This window comes from Populus nigra, chromosome 12 (assembly GCF_951802175.1).
Source record: "Populus nigra chromosome 12, ddPopNigr1.1, whole genome shotgun sequence".
Taxonomy (NCBI): domain Eukaryota; kingdom Viridiplantae; phylum Streptophyta; class Magnoliopsida; order Malpighiales; family Salicaceae; genus Populus; species Populus nigra.
Window position 1 is genome coordinate 929,858 of NC_084863.1, and position 22,645 is coordinate 952,502.

At 33.5% G+C, this 22,645-nt stretch overlaps 4 protein-coding genes across 4 annotated transcripts; 2 read left to right on the plus strand and 2 right to left on the minus strand.

The window, feature by feature from the left end:
• The first annotated feature begins 5,456 nt into the window (after positions 1-5,456).
• Positions 5,457-7,371, plus strand: LOC133668966 (uncharacterized). Its single transcript, XM_062088979.1, has 3 exons — positions 5,457-6,100; positions 6,557-6,798; positions 6,886-7,371. The coding sequence occupies exons 1-3, from the start codon at positions 5,636-5,638 to the stop codon at positions 7,130-7,132; spliced, it is 954 nt and encodes a 317-aa protein (XP_061944963.1). The 5' UTR covers positions 5,457-5,635; the 3' UTR covers positions 7,133-7,371.
• Positions 7,372-8,043: 672 nt separating this feature from the next.
• Positions 8,044-10,317, minus strand: LOC133670017 (large ribosomal subunit protein eL18y-like). Its single transcript, XM_062090410.1, has 5 exons — positions 10,194-10,317; positions 10,002-10,091; positions 9,595-9,723; positions 9,307-9,489; positions 8,044-8,405 (listed from the first exon to the last, which is right to left on the minus strand). Exons 1-5 carry the CDS (start codon positions 10,194-10,196, stop codon positions 8,247-8,249), a joined length of 564 nt encoding a protein of 187 aa, XP_061946394.1. The 5' UTR covers positions 10,197-10,317; the 3' UTR covers positions 8,044-8,246.
• Positions 10,318-13,040: 2,723 nt separating this feature from the next.
• LOC133670018 (uncharacterized) lies at positions 13,041-15,722 on the minus strand. The gene is made up of 8 exons (XM_062090411.1): positions 15,566-15,722; positions 15,400-15,481; positions 15,244-15,311; positions 15,069-15,166; positions 14,254-14,390; positions 14,008-14,075; positions 13,673-13,736; positions 13,041-13,290 (listed from the first exon to the last, which is right to left on the minus strand). Exons 1-8 carry the CDS (start codon positions 15,574-15,576, stop codon positions 13,273-13,275), a joined length of 546 nt encoding a protein of 181 aa, XP_061946395.1. The 5' UTR covers positions 15,577-15,722; the 3' UTR covers positions 13,041-13,272.
• Positions 15,723-19,213: 3,491 nt separating this feature from the next.
• Positions 19,214-22,478, plus strand: LOC133669398 (bidirectional sugar transporter SWEET16-like). The gene is made up of 6 exons (XM_062089518.1): positions 19,214-19,416; positions 19,501-19,537; positions 20,697-20,904; positions 21,524-21,685; positions 21,790-21,909; positions 22,032-22,478. Exons 1-6 carry the CDS (start codon positions 19,383-19,385, stop codon positions 22,350-22,352), a joined length of 882 nt encoding a protein of 293 aa, XP_061945502.1. The 5' UTR covers positions 19,214-19,382; the 3' UTR covers positions 22,353-22,478.
• Positions 22,479-22,645: the final 167 nt, after the last annotated feature.

The window sequence follows — 22,645 nt, forward strand, 5'->3', positions numbered from 1 at the left end:
CCTCTCTAAAATAACTAGTAGAAGCAGTCTAGATCTTCATCTGATTTCTCTGCCCTTTCTCTGCGAACAAAAAGATTTCGTTTTCTGATGTATTGTGATAAGCTTTGATGTTTTCTCATCCTTTTCTGTTTAATGACTCGCACATAGTTCTTCTTGGGAATCCATTTTGCAGTTTCCAGGATTTTATTTGTGCGTAAAGCAAACTGAATACAATCCTCTCTGCTTGAGCCTTCTCCTTAATATTTTTCATGGAGATGTGCTCCAATGTTATTGGATTACATTCTTTTTACTGTAATTTTTCAGCCCTTCTATGCTTTTAAAGCTTTTTTCATAATCTCATTGCTAATATAGCATTTACATAAAGATCTTGAAACATGCTGCTAGTTCTCTACGCATATCAGCAAGAAGTTATAAAGTTCAATATTAATGAATTCCCTTGTCCAGTTTTAATTCCAGAAAAAAGGCAACGATCAATTTGATTTTCAGGGACGTATAAGTGTTTCCCATATTTTGATCTGCAGAAATTTGACTGATTTTTCTTGGCTGTCCCCGGATTGGAATGACGAACTGTTCTAAACAATTAATCTAAGAATCCCGCTCCCATGATTAGAAGGTTAAAGAGAGAAACATGGTAATGTTGGCCAGTTTCCTGACAAAGGGCCGTATGAACTTCGTAATGAAAGGGAAATTTTCAGAAATGAAGACAGATTCCAGGAACTAGTACACCAAAATTCTCCAATTGCTGATATGAAAACGGATGTCTTAGTGGTTTAAAACTCATTAATTCCTTGGATGAAAAGGGATGTTTGATAAGTGAAGGTTATGACCAAACCATAGACAAGGACCTGTGCAACTCTACTGTTGAATTCTTCTGGGAAAACCATGGGCTTGGTCCCCAAGGCATAGCTTAACTTGCAGTAGAGAAAGCTTTGAATGGCAGTACTAAAGTCCACAACCACATCAACCTTCTGTTAAAAACAACTTCAGATACATACATCTACCACACTACATTCGAAATTTGACAAGATTAAGGACTCGCTGCCAGCGTTGAATTCTAAATGTTACACTAATGCTAGTACCGGGATTGGAGCTGCTGCAGACTTGGCGCAGACACGCGGGGATACTCGCGTTAGAAAGGCAAACGAAAAATCTCCTTTGACAGCTATGAAACCAGAGTTTGAGAAGCTAGTTGCTAGTGCTTTAGCCTTCATAAAAAATTTAGCCGGAAATTATCCTCTAGTGGCTCTTGCACACAAATCTACAGGTGTTTGCATTGTGCATTGAGTCTGAAAACAAGAAATGTACTTCAAAATCATAGCAAGATAATTATCACTGAAAATTTCATGGGAATGGAACAGAAACTGTATTCAATAGGAAATTTAAAGCTTTGCTATGCCTATTGCATTTCTGTTTACTTTCTTTCTCCTGCCTAGCTAAGCTTGGAGCTTTACAATAAACATGACATGGAAACATTTTTCTTTCGTTCTGTTTCATTCCTGTCATCTCTTTGCTGCAAAGTAAGAAATAGTAGCCGTCCTGACAAAATAATGATTGATCAATTGAGTAGCACAAACACAAATATATGGTTAAAAACTAAGGAAGATCTAAGGTTGGTTAAATTTGGAGCAAGGATTTTTCAGGTCAGGAACAACATGTCATTCTGATACCCTTTTCTTTCTCTTAATCCTTCCAATCTCTGATGTGAGTATAGTTGTATCTACATTTTTTGAGGAACCTATCGTTCTAATAGCACAAGATACAAAGTATTTTTCTATATTACAACATAAATTGAATAATTTATTTCTCACAGACTGTTGGAAGCCAAATTGTACACGGGAATTCATTGAAATTGAATTTCTCCACTTGTATAAATTATTCAGCCTTATATAAATTATTCGTATTAGCAGAGCTGCAACCTGCTAACATACATATCCAAAGCTCTGTAGTAGTTCTACCCTCTAGTGAGTCCTTAAAAGAACCTGAGCTCAGCCCAAAGAAATCACCAAAGCTGAAAATATATGCGACATTTCCAGATTTCAGTTTCAAATTCAAAAGTGGAACTTTATCGAAGCAGAGCAAATTACCACTCAGGCCATTGTCCCTGGAAATGCGTGTCTAGTTTCCAATGCATCAAAAACGTTAGCATTATTTGGAGATTCCTACTGAGACTTATGGTCATTTTACTGATAAGTGCGCAGGCTGCTGAAATAAGAATTCACCACAGAACCCAGAATCCTTCTGCCAGTGTTTTGCGATCGGCAACCTTTGTGGACAGGAATTCAAAGGAGTTTTAACAATCTACCTCATGAGTTGTCCCCTACGTAAAAATAGAAAGATAACAGTAAACTACTGTCAAACATTAAGGCTGTGTAATCTTCTAATCTGTCTGTCCTTTTCAGCGAACCATTCCTTTCTTCAACACATATAATCCAGCACAAGCCCGGTTGAACCTGTTGAAGAGAATGGAGTAAATTGCAATTTACGTTGTCCTAATCCTTATCCTCTCTTCTCATCAAATCCTTTCTAAACCCTGCAAGGAATTCAGAACTGGAAGTTGTGACCAAGCTCAAACAAGGACCTGTCCAGATCTACATTAAATCTGTACTGGAAAGCAAAGCAGCTGAATTAAAATTCCAGGCCAAACTTGCAGGAAGGATGGCTTAACAAATGCCACTGCAATATGTTAGGACCGTTTATCTTTGCCCGAAGGCTGAACACAGCATTTTTATTTTGATTCGGCAACTTGCCTACATTCACAGAGCAGCCAATATTATTAGATAGGAGAAAACCACAATTTACACCACTGGAGGAGGACAAACCTCTCTCTCACGCCCTCTTGTAAATTGTAATTGTCTCACCTCTTTCTCTATCACTCTCATTTTACAGCCTACACAAGCTGCCCATGGCAGCTCCTGCTGCTGCCACAAAGGCTGCAGCGCCTCTCTCTCCTGCCTTTAAAATAAAAAAAAAGAAAAAAAAAAGAAAAAAAAAAAGAAAAAAGAGAGAAAGACAGCACAGTGCCCCCTTTAATATTTTTTAAGAGTTTCATAATAGTCCTTGATAATTTAAGGAGTTTTAATTTGCCCCTTTGTTTTATAGAATTTGTCCCAAAAACTTTCTCATTACCCCCATGACATATCTACTAAAGAATGATTTATTTAGAATAATTGTATGAGATTATTAATTAAACAAATTATTTTCCATTCAATTTTAATATGATAATCTTAATATAATAATCGTGTTTAAATCTAATATTACATAATAAAGTGATGACACCTATCGAAATATAATCTTTACTCTTAAATCCTTTATTTGGAACTAATTCTCTATTATAATTGAGTTCAATTATAGTATTTAATTTGAATTTAACTAATAAATAAGTTGAATTCACATATTTGAAAGAGATAAAATTCAATTTATTTTGTTTCTGTATTACTTTTATTACCTTTATTTTATTTCTTTAAAGGTTTTTAAGAAAAAGGTTAGATGAATTTTATTTTTTAAAAAGTTACTTTTTATAGTAAAATTTATCTTTTTTTGGAATTGTAAATCAGAAGAGTTGACCTTTAATTTATTTTTATATTATTTTTAAAAATTGAATCTCATTTAAAATTCAATTCTTGTCTCTTGACACTCAAGAAGATTCCAAACATAAAATTTTATTAAAACCTCTTAATTAAATTCAATTCAGAAAACTCCAAAATCCTAGCTTCACCCCATGTTGACATTAACGCCTAACCTTCCTGGTGTTTAACATGCATATAAGAAAAATGGCTAGTCATGCATCAAGCATTAACAATGAAGTGGGGGCAGTGACGTAGGGAGGGGGGCTGGCAGGGGCCCCAGCCCCTGCAAGAAAATGCCCCTCCCTTATAAATATATAATAAAATTAATTAAAAAATTTTTTGACCCTCCTAAATTTTTTTTCTTGCTCCACCCCTGAAGTGGGGCATATGTAATTTCCCCACTGTGATTTCATATTTAATGCAAACCCTTTTCCATTCCATTAAAAATCTCCAAAGGTTACAAGAAAAAAAAAGAGCCAATGAAGTCATAGTCGATGATGGTAGATTACAATTTCTAAGTATATTTCTTGTTTTAAGCTACTAGAGGTTCCTTCTTGGCTATTTGATTGATTGATGGAGATTGTCTGTCTGTTTTTATCTTCGTGTCGTTTATTTTAGCAACATGTTTTGTTATTCTATTATTAGGGTCTCTAATCAGGGCGTCAAGAACATGGCTCCATTTGTACCTGCGTTTTGTCTTCATTAGCAGTGTTTTGATAGTATTTGATTAATTAATGTACGTTATAATTTTACATAAATCCCACTAAGAACTTTCTTTAAATCTTAATTACAAAAAGATTATAATTTATAGTTCTTCTTAGAACTGCTGTGATTACGACCTTCAGTTATCAAGCATTCTCTATTTGTGTAACCGTTTGATGAGTTTTAAAGCACTCTAGCATTGCTGCCAGAGATTCGTTTTCGTATCAGGAAATGATAATGCTATGTCTGCTGGCCTTTCTCCAAACCGATCATCACATCTCACTGCGCTGCTAATGGCAGAGGAGAGGTCTGTTTGAACAAGAAAGCAACCTGACGAATTCAGACATAATTTTAGATTCCATAGCTTTGTGCAAAGTTTGAATTCTAGAATCTAGAGAAACGGGCTTTCCTTGTGCTGCTTAAGTGGTGGAGAGAGCATGTCATTCATGTCTAAAAGTTCTTCTGGCTAGAATCCAGAGAAACAGGTTTTTTTTGTGTTGTTTAAGTCTGGTTTGTTTTTGTATTTTAAAAGTATTTTTGAAAAAAATTGAATTTTTTTTTGTTTCAAATTAATATTTGGTGTTTTTAGATCTTTTCCATGCACGGATATCAAAAATAATTTAAAAAAAATAAAAAAAAATATTATTTTAATACATTTCCGAATGAAAAATACTTTAAAAAACAACCACAATCACATTCCCAAACAAGCAGAGAGAGCATGCCATTCATGTCTAAAAGTTCTTCTGGCCCCTTCATTACATGAGATGCCTAAATATTTTCTATAAACTTGAAACTCAGCCTTGATTGTGTGTAAAGTCTTTGATCCATAGCTGACACCATGTTTCTAACATGTCTTCAAAGTTGTCTTTTATATTCTTACATATTTTTTTTTTTTATCTTTTATATCCTGAAACAGTATTAGAACGATATTTTAATGAATAGTATACGAGTTAGGTTTAATTTGATGAATGAGAAGTGACCATTAACCTACCAAAATGAGATCATTCATGCTGGTGTGTATGTACAATGTACAATCCAAGAGATTACTGACAACTGAATAACTATCCCAGCTCCTATCTGAAAAAAAAGGTGAAAACAACTAAGCTCATTTGTTGTCAGCATTTATGTTGAATTCTAGAATGGACAAAACTCAGTATCTTGGAATGCCTAACGCTTAAACTAAAATTTAAAAACTGGTATCATCACCCAGCCTCTCATTTACTGCCATTTATTATTCTGTGATGCTCCCCACCCCCCTTAAATTTGACAGCATTTTATTTATGAACCAGGCCATGCCACTAAGAGATCTCAGGTAGAGTTTAAAAAAGAAAAGAAAAAAGACCTGTAGAGGTTAGAGAAGTAGAGAGATGGAGGGGATAAGCCATAGAATGGTGAAAGTGAATGGCATTGACATGCACATAGCTGAGAAAGGCCAAGGTCCTGTTGTGCTATTCCTCCATGGATTTCCAGAGCTTTGGTACTCCTGGCGCCATCAGATTCTTGCATTAAGTTCACTGGGCTTCCATGCTGTTGCACCAGATCTTAGGGGCTATGGTGACACTGAAGCTCCAGCATCAATCTCTAGCTATTCTTGTCTTCATATTGTTGGTGACCTTATTGCACTCATTGACTATCTTGGGGTGGAGCAAGTGTTTCTTGTTGCACATGACTGGGGTGCTCTTATTGGATGGTACTTGTGCTTGTTCAGGCCTGATAGAGTGAAGGCATATGTCTGCCTTAGTGTTCCATACAGGCCAAGAAATCCCAAGATGAAGCCAGTGGAGAGCATGAAACTTGTATTTGGAGAAGACTATTACATGTGCAGATTCCAGGTTTGTGTTTTCTTTAGCATATAAAGCATGCTATAGCCTTGAATGATCATATCTTTGGAGCATACTTCTAAATTTCTTATGTTTATGGTATCTAACAGCTCCAAAGCAAGTTGAAGATTTTGGTAATGGCAAATTTTTGGATTCTAACATCTCGATTTTGGCAATTGTTTGTTTAAATCTGGTGTATGAAAGTTCAAAGTTCTCATACTACTGACATTTAAAAAGGATCAATGGTAAACTTTCAAAATATTCTCACCGACTGCACTTTCTGGAAAATCTCATACATTGAATGAATTAAGACGATTTCAATAGCGATTCTCATAAGTCCGATGGTTGATATTTCTCTGCAAGTCAATTCGGTAAGCATGCTATTTAATGTTAAAGGATTAGTCAAGAAAAAACGTGTTGATTTTTGGTATGAACTGAAGCAAAAGGACTGGCTATTTAATGTGGTAGGAACCAGGAGTGATTGAAGCTGAGATTGCATGTGCTGGAACTGAAGAAGTGCTAAAGAAAATCTTGACTGATCGCAAACCAGGCCCCCCTTGCTTGCCGAAAGAAAATCCATTCGGAATCTATCCAGAGGAACCAGTTACCATGCCATCTTGGCTCTCAGAAGCACACCTTTCTTTCTATGCCACGAAATATAGCCAGAAAGGGTTCACTGGAGGATTGAACTACTACAGAGCTCTAGATTTGTATGTACTTTTCATTTCCTTATTGGAAAATGAACCAAATATAAGCCTCAATATCCTTCCCTAATAGTTACAATCTGATTATTGCAGGAACTGGGAGCTCACAGCATCGTGGACTGGGGCACCAGTGATAGTGCCCGTAAAGTTCGTGGTGGGAGATCTTGACATGGTCTATACTACTCCAGGGATGAAGGAATTTGTCAATAGTGGTGGATTCAAGCACTATGTGCCATTATTGGAGGAAGTTGTTGTGATGGAAGGAGTTGGTCATTTCATTAACCAAGAGAAGGCTGAGGAGATCAGCAATCACATTTATGAGTACATTAGCAAATACTGATCTGTTTTATTACCTCTCAAGAATGTGTCCAGAACCATATTCTACAACCCTGGAAGCTTTGTAGTTTGGCTTTAATATGAGAATTTGGTTCCAAAGCAGTGGTTTATCAAATTAGACAAACCTTGCTCTATTGCAACTTGTTTATTTGGATTCGACTGGTAGCTGTAATTGTAATATAATTTCAATATGTCAAGCATATAAACGCTGCATAAAATTAATATGATGCATAATTACTGTAATGATTGATTAGGTGTTGAAGTAATTGTTTAGAAATCTTTGTGCTTTCAATAATAAAAAGTCTTTAATCTTTGCTAAAACACTATGAATCCTTTATATTATCACTTAATGTAAAGCCTGTGTGATATATAGATCACTTTAAATATTTTTTCGAACAAACCAGACTTGCCATTTCATTTATATGCTGGTTTCAGTAATTAAATTGAAGATTTTCTATCATCTGGTCTGGGAGTAGAAATCTGTGAAAGCTTTGATTTGAAGCCAACACTCGTCCATTACTGTCTTCTGCCACTTTTCAACACAAGATGAAAGAAAAATGAAGCCTGCATTCCTCATCCCTACTGATAGATGACTTTGAAATACCAAAGTTCAAACAAGCTAGCTTCAGCCATCTGTCCATTAAGAAATCGATTCACATTATTGCAAAATGTTCAATCCACTTCGTCCCAATTTCTACAGGTTCCATCAGCCATCAGATAGAGCTTAATAAGCACATCCGACAAAACACGTCCATGGGCTTGAACAACAAACCTTTGCAACAAGATGCAGGTGAAACTCAAACACTTGTTACAGGCTGCAATGAGCAGCTCCATCAGAGGTTTTTGTTCAACATTTAGCTGACAGATGTAGTAAAAAAATTTAACTTTGGGATTCCACAAGTTTCTACTTGAATATTTGAGGGAGAAAATTGCGATCTTCAATAATTCATTACGCATAACCAAGTGTGATATCTGAGCATTAAACAATCCATGCGGATTAATCAATAACCCAAATGGAAATAAAATGAACAAGATCTTTAGAAACCTAAAGTCGAACAAAAATTGGAACAGAGTCAAAATCAAAACAAACTGCCTCACAATTTATCACTACAATAAAATTAGACCCTGAAGCCCTTGCTGTTCCTCTTTCCTCTAGCTTTCTCAAACTTCCTTCCCTTTGCACGAACATATGGTTTGGTATGGCTGTGTGGCACACCAGGAGCTGGGCCAAAATGTTTGACAGCTTCACGAGCATTCTTTGGGCCTCTGAGGAGAACCTGAAAAAAAAAGAATAAGCAAACATCCAAAACAAGAATAATATTCGGTAATTCATACAAGTTGCATGAATTCTGAAAACGGCTGCCATTTTCCATACCAAGAAGTTAGAAAAGATACAGCTAGTGGAACTATGCATATCGTGTTAAGAGAAAGATAAAACTCCGAACCAAAGAAACCAGAAAGGACCACAGAACTAAATTGAATTTTGCATTTCATGATAAAGTGCGCTAAAACATTTATCATATTGAACAAATAAAACATTTTGAAATTTCTAAAAAGAAAAAAGACATGCACCTAAAAGAGAGATAAAATGTGGGAATAACACCTATGCCTAAGGATTCTAGAGTCCCTAGATCTAGTAGAGTAATAAATCTATGGTGATTAACAAAATCAAAGCAGAGAAAAGGATAACATAACCAACAACTTGTGTGTGTTCTCTAGACCTCTTCTTTTTCATATATCATGATTGTATTACTGTATAAAATCAAGTACATCAATAAATAATCAATCAACAGAGAATGACAATGATTTTAATACTAATTTACCAAGATTCATGCATCAACACAAATATGAGTCCTATTACAAAGCTCGGTCCCCTAGATGTTCTTGGAAATTTGCCATCATTTGCACAAATCACTACAGGCCTGTAGGCTCATCACAAACATTTAATAGAATCCCATTAATATCATACAAGCAAAGAAACCTATACTGAAGGTATTATTATAACAATAAAAGCATACTTGGTATGAACCCAAAAACAGTAATAAATTTCAGATAGCATTCAAGAAAATCAGAACCATAGAATCAGCTAAACTAAGATCAATCCATCAACAAACATAATGAATAAGCTGAAGTTCTGCAACAGAAAAAAAAACCCAACAAACTAAAAGGAGTACATACTGTGTTCTGTCCCAATGGAGCTCTCAATGCAAGCTGATCGAATGTCAAGCACTCTCCTCCTGCCTTCTCAATCCTGGCCCTAGCTGTCTCTGTAAACCTCAAAGCAGTGACCTTCAATGTGGGCACCTCATAAACTCGAATATCATCAGTTACTGTCCCCACGACCACGGCAATCTTGCCCTCCTGTAGATGAAACAAACAGTTTAAGAAAAAACCACCACAAAAAAACCACCATATAAAACCACACGATCGAGATCCAAACTTTACAAGCAAAAAATCTAATCTAACCTTTCCTTTTGTGTACGTAATAAGCCTTGAAAGAGAGAGTGGGGCCTTGTTAATCTTGCTCATAAAAAGCCTCTTCAGTATCACAGCATTGAACTTGCTCTGAGTTCTCCTCACAAGAAACCGGTACAACTAATAAAAAAACCAGTCTCAAATCAATCAAGAACACAGCACATTATACATAACAATACACTTAAAGATTATAACTTGAAAAAAATGTGCGTGGTCAGAAAAATTAAAGGGGGTCTCAAAGCCTAAGCATAACCAATACGACCAAAAACACAATAAAGACTCAAAACTTTATAGCAAAACAAACATGGATTTTTTATGTCTATCAGTAACAAAAACAACTATATACACAAAAGATCCAAACATTATAGAAAAATAAGCATGGGTTTCTCAAAACTAACCTTAACAAGAAGCTTAAGATAGATATCATCCGACTTCGGTGCTGTACGTTTGGTTTTCTTGGACTTACCTCCTGCTTTCAAATCTATCCCCTGAGAAATGAAAAAAAATATCAGTAACTGAAACATAGGCATGTAAATACGTGTAGATAAGCATATTCGTAAGGAGAAAGAAGTAAGGGGGAAGAAACGCACCATTGTTGAAGCTTCGACGCTACCCGCCGCTGCTGCTAGTGGTGCTGCTGATGGGAGTTGGAGAGGAGAACAAAAAATGAAGCTAGGGTTTTTAATGAGCTATATAGTTAGGTTTATGTGTGTGGGTGAGGTCTATTGTTTTTTATGCAGATGCATCACAAACCGTACACGTGGTACACAAAGTTTGTGATCTTAACAGGGTTTTGATTTAACTGGGCCCAACCCAAGTTGACACTAATTTTATTATAATGTTTACAAAAATTAAAATTCTCTAATAGAAGAAAAATCACATGTGTAATGTAATGTTGGGAATTTTTTTAATTTTTTTTTTGTATTGGGTTTTTTTATATAGAAAATATTGCATATAGATAAGCTGATAGCATATTCGTTAAGAAATATTTTTACATCAACATCAGCATATATACGAAGAAATATTTACTGTAATTATATTGAGATTAACATTTAAAATACTTATACTAATTGAATATAAATATATGATATTGGTAAGGGCGGAGCCAAGAATTTTTCATATCCTGGGCTACTAAATAAATATATAAATGTTTTTTCAATATCTATTATTAATTCATGTACATGAATTTATGAAGTTAATAATAAAGTCTTAATTCAAATATACTATCCAAAACATTAAAAAATAAATTTAAAAGTATACAATTAAAGTGAAAGTAAAAATAAATTCATTATCAAAGTTACATCTTTTAATATTTTGTGGAATAAAATTCATCTATAATCGAATCTGAATTGATATTGTAATAACTTCTCAACCGAGATAAAATAACAATTTAATGTTAATTGGAAAATAAAGTAATTAAATTTTTTCTCTCTCTCAATTCCTCCTTCATTCACGTGATTCTTTCTTAGATTAGTGTTTTATAAGTTGGACTTTGTAAGTTTACGAGGTTATTCTCTTACATTTCTTTTTTTTTCTTGGATTTTTTTCTTATGTTTTTCCCTTACTTTTCTCTCTTTCTTTCTCGCTTTCTCTTTTCTTTCTTTTTCTATTCTGCTTCTGCTCAGTTGGCAGCATATAAAAGGATGGAAGAGCTTCTTTGTTTTATTTTTTAATGGCAAATAACCATTTTACTCTTAATGAGTCTTTTTGCTTCTATTTAACGAGTTTTTTTTTAGCACTACCAAGCTCCCTTCATTTTAAAATTTTAACCATATTTTATTCAATATATTTGAAGGTCCCTCCTAAAATTTCAGCTCAATATGATTGTCAGAGTGAAAATTACGTCCAATAACATAAAACTTGTCAAATTATGATTTTTTATCAAATTTTTGAATTTCTCCAAAACTTCTAAAATTTTAACCCAAGTTAAAGCATCATATTAGAAGGCTCCACGTAAATTTTCAGCATTTTCTGATAACCCGATCAAAAATTATGAATTTATATAATAAATAGTACCGTATAATAAATAAAAGAAGGAAAACAAAAAATAATCTAGCATGAGGGGGATACGATTTTCGACTTTTGACTCTCTTAACTAAAAACAAAATATAGATTTTAATTAAAAAAAATAACTGATTTGATGAAAAAAAAAATTTTTTTTAACTAATTTAATTATATATAAACTAATTTAATATTAATACAAAAAAATATTAATAAAATCTTGAAGCCTTCAACATACCTCCGCCCTGGATATGGAATTCAAAATTTATATATAGTAATTATTTAATTTGTTTGTGTAAAAATAAAATTTTATTGTCTTGAGATATAAAAATTTTGGGTAGGTAATAAATATATGGTAATGCCAAATTAATCATTGTTATTAATATATTGCAAGTCCTCAATAAAACACGTAAATTTAAACAATTCTTTAAGTGAATTAAATTGGAAAAAATATTAAAAAAATAAAAAGGTAGAGTTTCAACTATATATTTACCTTGATGTGTATTTCCACTCTATAAATTGTTCATCCCACACCATATTTTTTTTTTTAAAAAAAATCATTAATAGACTACCTTATTCTTTGTCTTTGGTATAATTATGGAATATATTATTTTGACAGAACCAAAATTTATTTTTGTAATCTTTAAATTCAAATAAAAATTATAAGGAATACCATGTGCTAACCATCACCTCTTCCACGTATTCCTCCCGTGTCGAAGAGCACAAGTGATGTTAAAGCTATGTATGGTTCGTAAATATTACAGCCTTCCCTCCTTTTTCTTTGGCTTTCCAGGGTGCGCTGGCCACTCCCCGAGCTCGAAATCACTTCCCTTACCGTCACCAACTTCAACATGTCTCCATTATATCACACATAGTTACAAGACTTAGCCTGGCTTGATGAATCAGTCTGCAATTCTGACTTACTCTGACAGTCTGACTTACTGGCTTGAAGCAAATTCACTGATTTCTTACAAGTCGAAAATGTCATCATCTCGAGTGCTGATCTTCCCGTTCAAACAAAATTATGACAAGCATGTCACTTCAAGGTTGTAAATGGATTTCTCTACTGATCAGGAATCGTTTTTTTTTTTTTCCTATCAACAGAACTTGATACATGATCGAATCAGAGTATTAGGCGCATGATTATTCATTCATTGTCTACTGCTACTGTTGCTAAGGAGGAGGGTGAAGTCAATGTTTCAGCACGAGACTGTTAAAGGATACCTTACTCTTAACTTCTTTTCCCATTCTATTAACAGAACCTTTAGATTAGAGACCTCAAAAATGTCTAATTTTCGGTTCGAACAAGATATTTTGGTAATGAAATATCTCACTCCTCATTTGGCCTTATTTCAATGGCATCCATCTGATTGGTTTAACATGCAAACTAATCACACAGGAGAAAGTCAGATATAGCCACCAATGTTCTCAAGATATCCGCGAAAAGTAATATCCATGATCGACTCATTAAACGGTAGATCTACATGGTAAAATCAATTTCTGTTGTGTACAGGGAAAAAAGGTGACAACGAGCAGAGAAAACTTCACACAAACTACTTTAGCAACATCAGGAGACAGGACATCTGCGTAGCCATGTCGAGGCAAATAATATATGCTCTTTCTGTCTTTGTATAAACGACAATACTGCAGTTTTTCTGGGGGAAAACCTCAATCCAAACGCTCCATCTGCATAATGCAACTAGTAAAAATGATTACAATTGTTACCATTATCAACTACATCATGCTAATTTTGAAAATCACAAGATAATATCACTCCATTTGAAAAGGTGATGCTACCTATATATCATAAACCGCACAAGGTTCATTTATTTGTTCATAACATTTAATTACAAGCCCAACAAGTGATGCAGGAATCCTAAGTTTTGTTCCATGACATTACTTTTTTGTAGCTTACACATCAAGTTCAAAAGGATGAAATGCTCCCAGCAATATTGACCATCTTAATGGCACTTCTTAAAAAAAACAAATCCTACTATTTTATTAACATAAAACCAAATCAACAAGGCACATGGCTGAACAAGGAGTTAAAGATTTTTTGATGACCTACCTTCCAAAGACCATCATTGAGATAATGCATGTTGTCCACACCAATTCCCTTGTTGATTGTCTTCCTGTAAATCAAAGAAATGCTTCTGGTTATAACATAAACCAATGGCAAAGGCAACAGACAATAGAATCAGTGCTGATTTACCAATCTCTTGTGCACGTGTTTTATTTTATTGACAATGGAAACTATAAAATTATGCTATGGTAGTATGGTGTGAATTGCTTCATCAGTCTACTAGAGCTGGGAAAAATGCTCTGCCACCATCTGAGCCCCTCTCCCATTTCACCGCCCACAAAATTGAAATACCAGTTTCAATGAGTTAGAGAATAACTCACATGTCTTTTGCTGACATTTTTGTAAAGCCAATAGCAAGAGCATGTTGCTTTCCTTCAGCCATTATAGCCTGGAAGCATTCAGTTTGACACATTAGGAATGTATAAAAGCATTTTAATAAAGGAAAAGCAGAGAATAAACAAAACTCCTATGCTATCAGAACAGAAAAGGAAACCATAAATGCCATGATGTATGAAAAGAATTGATCAGGAATAGACATTCTAAGTACAATACAATTCAATCCATACCACAGGAGTTTCTGCATCTACTTCATCATCTAATGCACCGCCGGGAGATGTAAGTCCAGGACACATTACGTTAGCACCAGAAAGGACGAATTTTATGGCACCCCTGTCAACTTGCAATTTTTTCATTATGTTTGGATCTGTGGAACCAGTAACACATCCAAACCAAGTAAATCGAGATTTCAACTTCCAAACAAACAAGAAGTAAGAAGCATTTGACAGGTCTTCCCATTAGAAAAATTAGATGAAATACAATTGAGAAGTAAGCATCATAAAACCTATATCCACAAGCCCAATTTTTCTTTTCCTACAGACAATCCAAAGATCCTCTACCACAAGCAAAACGACAAATAGATAAAACTCCCATTCTGATTCGAAACAACACAACTACTTGTATCCTATAAACATTTGAAACTGATGCATGAATAAAACTATCCAGTTCTTCCCAAATAAATCTCACAATAAAACCGGTGGTTGTTAAGAGCAGAACTGAACCAAATTTATGTTTACTGATACATTCAAATCAGCAATGGCAAAGGAAATCAAAACATATCAAGAAAGCACACATGCACCATTATCCATATTCAAAAACACCACTACCTTGTGTTTTAAATAATCGCATTTTTCATCCGATACCTTACAACAAACAGCCTATAAAATATTCTACAACTGCATGCAGCACTTTCTCCTCATCATTTCCACATAACTATAACATTGACTACATTAATCAATCAATTCCAAACCTAAAAACAAAAGGCACACGCGAACAACACCATTACAATGCCATGTCAGACAAAGAAACAAACACATTTACTTACATTGATGAAGAAGTCGTAGAGTAGGCATGTAAGGTCCATCCCTTATATTAAAAAACAATGGCACGTTATTCACCACCACCAGATTCAAATGATTCTGACTGCATCTCAATCACAATAAAAATTAAAAACAACAAAAACCCATCAATCATTTCACAAAATTTAACAATAATATTACCATTTAACAACAATTAAAGGGGATTTCTTTGGCAGCAAATCATCCAATACTGGTTCAAGTCCTGGGTACTGCCCAAAAAAATCAAACTTTTAAGAAAAATCTAAACAAAACCGAAAAATTAAAAAAAAAAGGTTTTCTTCTTGTTTAATTTAGAACCTCATCAGCAATGCTTTGTCGAATTTTGCGTTGAACTGATGCTTTCACTTGGTTTTGTGACGATACTTCATCACTTGAAAACCTAACAAAATATAAGAAAAAAATCAAAATAAAATCCAGGAAATGAAAATACATGAGTGAGAGATACAAAGAAATGAAAGCTTACTTTTTGAACATTTTTTAAGAGAATAAAGAGTAAGAGATTGATTAAATTTAGCGTTTTTATAGGGTTTGGATCGATCTAATCTAATAAGTAATAATAATGATTTTTCTTTTTCGGTTTTGTATTTGTTTCTTTTAGCGGTTAATTAAATTAAAATTTAGTGAAGGTGCAGCTAACTCAATGGCGCATGTTAGACTAGCGTGCTTATTAAGCGGGTGACTGTGCGCGGGATCGGGGTGTGGGCTGATAATAGATTGAGCTTGATAGGTTTGAGCATTGATGGGCCATATAAGAACGGTTAGTAGGTTTTCACCAGTATAGTTATTAAATCCGGTCTAAACCGGGCAAAATAATTAAAAAAACATTCTATTCAAAAAGCATGATTCAAACTGAGTTTTAAATTAAATAAAAAACATTAACTTTATCAGTTTTCAATGATCCGACTCATTCGACCAAACCTATCTGACACAACATCAAGATAAGGTTTTTTTTATAAAAAAATCAATGTTGTTATGATAAAAATGATCGATTCAAATTGATTTAATAAAAAAAAAAATTCTAATGTATTGTTCTTGTATTACATGAAAAAATTATACAATGTGATTGTTATTTTGAATATATCTTTTGTGCGAGACATATTTTAGTGCAAAACTATTATCTTTAATTTCATTTGTTATTATTTCTCATGATGTTTTTAATAATTTGTTTGTTACTCAACAACTTTAAAGCTGCCTTGTTTTCTTCCAAGTAGTTTAAAAAATATTCAACATCTATTGTATTATGATATTTCAACTTTTTAATTAAAACATGTAATTGTTGAAAGCCTCTGTTATTTGAGTGTTGACTCAAACTTTTTAAAATCACATAATCTATAGACCTAATTTTATAATATCAAAAATAATTTGTAATTATACTATTTATGGCCTAAGTTGAGATTATGAGATTCATTGCATCTATAACATTTATTTTCTATGAATTTAAGATTCTAATTTCACAAATCTCTAAAAGATTTTGTTTAAAATCAACGGTGATAATGCATCTTCAAAGCTTTTATGATCCCCGCATCATGAGACAAGACTGAATCTTTAATGCTGTGCTACGTGGCGAGAAAAATTATTTAATATTTTTTAAAATTTTAATAGTTTTTGGATGAGTAAGACAATCTTATTTAATCTATATTGAAATAAACTTTTATTGAAAATTAATATAATTTCTTTCACATAGAAATACTACATATTTTGAACTCCTTACAGGTGAATATTGACAAATACCATCCTTAAGGAGTGCAAATACTGCATATGTTTGTTGTAAAATTCGATGGTGGAGGGCCTAGTTTTTTTATTGATGAAAGTTGATCTAAAGTTCATATGGCTAAATCACATGCATTATTATTTTATTTTATTTTGAGATTTTCATATGGTGGAGGGCTTAGTTTTTTATTAGTTAATTATAGACTTTGTTGTGGAGAATGTCTACTATCTAATTAAATATTAGAAGAATAAACTGAAAGATTTTCATGGCTTTGTCATTAAGAAATTAAAAGTATAGTTTGAAAACTTGAAAAAGGGTTTGGATCATCGGTGGACTTACAAGTCACCCTCATCAATTTAGAACAATTAGTTTTATTAAAACTAAGTCTTTATATATATATTTTAAAAATTTTTGAGATGACTTAATTAGTTGAGTTTAGATTGAGTTTTATGGGATCAACTAAATTATTAAAAATATAATAAGATCAAAATATTTTTTAATTCAATTTGAAATTCACCCTAAATCAAGTTATGAATAGTAGTTTTTTTTTTTTGAATAAATACACCGAATGAGTCCAAGTTTAATACTAATGGTTATAAACCTTCTATTTTTCTTGTGTGTTTTTTTAGATAAGAAAAGCAAAATTTTAATATCCTATATTTTCTTTAAAATTATACTTTCCCTCTAATTATATATAACATATAGAAACTCAAACAAAAAAACATATATTATAAATTCAGTCTCATTCGAGCATAATTTCTCTCTCTTCAATTATTATTTTCCTAGAAAATTTCTCAATCAGTTATTTAATTCTCCATAAATCCATCTCTTATCCTACTTCTAGAGAAATTCATAAAATCTCAACAGTCGATCGAAGCACCATCACCAATCTGATGAGCAACCCAAGAAAAAAGCCAATAATTACAGAGGCAGGAGAGTAAAAACTAAAAGAGAAGGTTGTCCTTTTAAGCTCACAGAGACAAAACACTGGTGTCTTCTTGTTCTGTAAGATCTTTCGGTTTGGACCGCAGACAAATGCGAAAGCTACTACAGAGTATAGAGTACAGCCTACAGAGACGTGTGGTGGTTGGGCAGAGAATTGTAAGGACAAACGGGCAAATTTTAGTATTTATGGTGGCTGGTAAGGGATCAAATGGTAAATTTATTACATTTAATATAAGTGCAAGGCTCATTGGATAATAAATGAAAAATAATAACAAACTTATAAATAATTAGATAATTTTTATTTATTAATTTTTATAATATAAGTTATAACATGCACATCAAAATTTAATGATTCAAACTAAAAGTTTTCAAAACTCCATTAACAAGTGTAATTAATTCCCACAAAACTCGATGATGATTTGAAAATTTTAATAAGAAATCTTGTTGAATTGCAAATGCTCACGGCTACTTTCCCAAGATTATAGTGTAAAAATCAACCATCAAAATTATCCTCCAGTAATTAATTAATTGACTGATTTGCACAGACAAGACAAGAGACCAGCACTCTTTCCCTTGTAAAAGCACCCCTCATAGCATGCTTAGCGTAAGAAAGCAGAAGAGAAGAAGGGAATGCCATGAAAGAGACTCACTGTATATATAGGCTACGTGTTTTTTTTGTGTATATCATGCAAGTGGCGTATATCACTTTGTTTACTTTTTTCTATCAATAATGAAGCGAAATCTCATTAACAATTTCATGATCTCATGCTCTTAGGCAGGAGTAGACAATCTCCCAGGTTAGGTTGATCTCAAGTGAGAATCGAAAATTTCTTGCACAGAATCACACGAATTCCCAAGCTCAACATGCAGATCGATCTGCCTGTCTTTGATTTTATAAGATGTGATGAAAAATATTAATAAAGAGTTCTACAGGAAGCCACCTAGGATGACAAAGGCTGTCTCCGATCTAGCTATATATCACCTCGGCTCTTCCATGGCCGCCTGGATCTTTTCTTTTGGTGTGTGTCAAAGAGATGAACAATAAAAATGGATGATTGGTAATTGACTGTCCCTATTTTACAGAGACGTCGCTCTTACGTGGAGCAATATTTATTGGTAATTATCTGATAAGTTAATTAATTAAGCTTATGAATTGAAACCCGGTCGACATAATTTTTTCTAGAAGGATTAGGTAATATTACCAAAGCACTAAACTATTTCCTTTTCACATAAGATATTCGACTTAAAGATTACGACAAAAGCATCCAATTTAGGTCACAAATCGCAAAAAAACATGTAAATCATGTTCGAGAAAATAAAAAATAAAAAAAGGGAGGGTTGGTCCCCATGCATTATTATCACAACGTATACTGCAACTCGCATTGCCCTTGTCTTCTTATATATCTTGAAAGATTAATTTATTAGTCCTTTATTTCAAAAAACTAAAGAGAAAAATCACATTGGGTGAAAACGTGGCAAGATTCTTGAGATTAACAGTTAAAGGCAAGATAGTGCAGTTAATCAAAGGTAGAAATATATCCACCTTATATTCATCAGCCACATTTTCTCCTTGTCTGATCTCTTCATTCCTTCAACAACCTTTCTAGCTTACACTGCCCTAGTCATGGCTAAAATAAGCTTCTTTATCGGCATCGTTGGTTAGTTTCCTCTTCTCTCTCTAGCTAGTGGTTTATTTTCACTTCAGCTTCATGGGTTTTCAGCCATTTACTTTCTCTTTGCAGGTAATATCATTTCTCTACTGGTTTTCACTTCTCCCATGTAAGTATCTTTAAACCATGAAAAACAATGGTGGCTTCACTGTTTATAAAAACATGGAATATGTTGAAGTAAGCAGGTAGCTTGATGTGTGTAGAATATGGTTTTACTGTATGGATTTTCCTAACTACGTACACTAAATTGACGCGCCTGATAAGTGAAAATTACATTGCCCCAGTTGTTGAGTTGATTAATGCAATTTTTGCTTTCATTTTCAAAAAAATATTTTGCAATTACAAGCCTTTTTTCGTGTGCTAGAACTTATTACGTTAATTTGATGTGGTTTAGTACTCCTGTCAATTGCTTACTTTCATCTTTCAACAGTACTGATCTTGCTGCATATATTCAGATTTGCAGAGAAAATTGAGCTTTCTTTAATTTTCCATGAAAACAGGAGTATTGCTTACAATAGAATTACCATTTGTGGCCTTGATAAGAAGGCTATAGCCCAAACCCATTATGGATGAAGGTGCCGATGTTGGAGTCATGTAGTCATTGGCTATATAGTTTTAAATATCATTAGCAAAGATTAATAATGGCCTTACCTTTAATCATGACTTAGCTATGTGTCTGGTCCTCACATTCTAAAAATATCTACGGGTTTCTTATTAGAAAATGGAATCAAATGTGGACCACCTAGTGTCAAATATAGTCGTCTCCTCCTTGTAATTGTAATTGGCTTGCCAAAAATAATTAGAAAACGATTCTAATCGGTATCACTAGTTAATCAGTGCTGTAATATGGAGATATTAGTTCAAATTGCAAAGGAAAATCTGAAAGTGCAGGCTTTTATAATTTTCCAAAAAATAAAACATGGGATTTAAAGAAGAGTAATAATTAATACTGAATTTGACGGGGTGCCGACTCGGAAAATCCTTATGATGCTTAGAAGTAAATATATATAATTACTCTCTAGATTTACTTTGGAAAAAAAATCAATTTTTAGACCAATCAAAGCTGAAAACATGAAATTCTCAGTGTTGCTTAGAAGTAAATATATATTATATTTCTTGGGTCAATATAATTACAATTAGTACTATCCAATTCTTTTACAAGTCATGAGCTCACCCACTACACGATTAAGATAGAGTAGCTAGCCATCTAATTTGACTAGAAAAAGTAACATAAATCCGAGCATATATGGATTAATTTCCTTTTGCAGAAAGACTTTTTGGAAGGTGGTGAAAAGGAAATCAACCGAGAATTACAAGGGGGCTCCATACATAACTACACTGCTGAGCACAAGTCTATGGACATTCTATGGACTTCTCAAGCCAGATATTCTTGTTGTAACCGTGAATGGTGCTGGCGCCATCTTTCAACTCACCTATGTCTCTCTCTTTCTCATGTACGCTCCGAAGGACAAGAAGGTGACGTTGTCTATATATGATCTTTCTTTTTTGTCTTCTACTCACCAATATTGTTTTTCTGTTTTTGTAATTTCTCGTTTACATGAAATATTTATACTGCTTAATATATAATGAGAAATTAAATTACTATTAATAAATTAATATTATTGATGTGATAAATAATATATTAACTTATTGACTGTCATGCATATCGTTAAATTATGTGTGCAATTAATCCTACATGCTCGCAACATATATATGATCGTTCCCATGTTTTAATCGCTTGACGTGAGCTCTATTTTTTCTTGCATGTAATTTCACAAAGCAGCATATATATATCAATATATATAGAGAGATTAATTAAATGCTTTTATCTGTTGAGATGTAATCAATTATGAAATTAATTTGAAAAGAATACCTGCATATATATCAAAATCACAATGGTTTTGCAGGATACCGTGTCCTACTCTTGTTACAATTAATTAAAAATGCAAAAATCATCATTTTTAAATGTTCAAAGGCTGAATTCTCAATTTGATTTTCCACAACAGTAAGGTTACTTTCTGCACAGCTTAGAAAGCTTAATTAGATTAGAGATTCTTGCAAGTGTTCTGAATCGAAATTCCTGATGTTCATTCAGATTAAGACGGCAAAGCTGGTGGCCATATTGAATGCTGGTTTTCTTGGAGTGGTAATTGCAATAACTCTTCTAGCTATGCATGGAAGTTTGCAAACTACATTTGTTGGGGTTTTATGTGCTGCGTTAACCATTGGCATGTACGCAGCACCCCTTTCAGCTATGGTAGGTCTAAATCTAGGCCTTTCTGGGTTTTGAAATCAAGCTTTGAATAGACCTGATAGTCTTAATTCTGATGAAAAATGTTGCTCTAATGTTATGCATCACAGAAAAGAGTGATGAGGACCAAGAGTGTGCAGTACATGCCGTTTTTTCTCTCATTTTTCCTCTTCCTAAACGGAGGTGTTTGGTCTGTTTATGCCGTGCTTGTCAAAGACTATTACATTGGAGTAAGTTACCTTATTTTTCATTGATCTAGTCCCAAGATTGCCTAATGGCCTTGAAAAAGTATCATAATCCCTTGAATCAGATGTCTTAAACTAACCTCTGGTACTCCTGTGTCCGATTTCAGGTGCCGAATGTTGTTGGTTTTGTACTGGGGTCAGCCCAATTGATCCTTTACATAATCTACAGGAATAAGTCAGCAGCTATGATCGAAGAAAAAGGCCCAGTCCACATCGAGGCGAAGGAAGGCGTCGAGATGCATGCGAAGGGTGATAATGATGAGGAAGCTGGCAATCTGAAGAGCAGAAGCCTAGCTGAGGGAAAGACCAAGAGCCTGCCAAAGCCATCGGTTGATAGGCAACACAGCTTGCAAAAGCTCACCAAGACACTCTCTATAGGTGCTTATGAGTTATTGCAACACTCAAGCTGGGCTAATGATGCCGTTTGATATCTATCTAGAATTGTGAGAAAATTGAAGGTCACTCTTGATGATGATGGCATGTAGCCTCATCTATTTTCATAAAACTACACCGTTTGGAAAACTATTTTTAATTCGATGTGCAGTTTGTGCTTCGCTCTAATTCCATTTAATTTAATGCTTTTTTTTAATTTAATACTAATTTATATAGATTTTATTAGAAAACTCACTTTCAATTTTTTTTTAAAAAATATAATATATATTATTTTTCAAATTTATTTTTCCAAATCACATCTATAAAAACTACCTCCCGTAAATTTTTA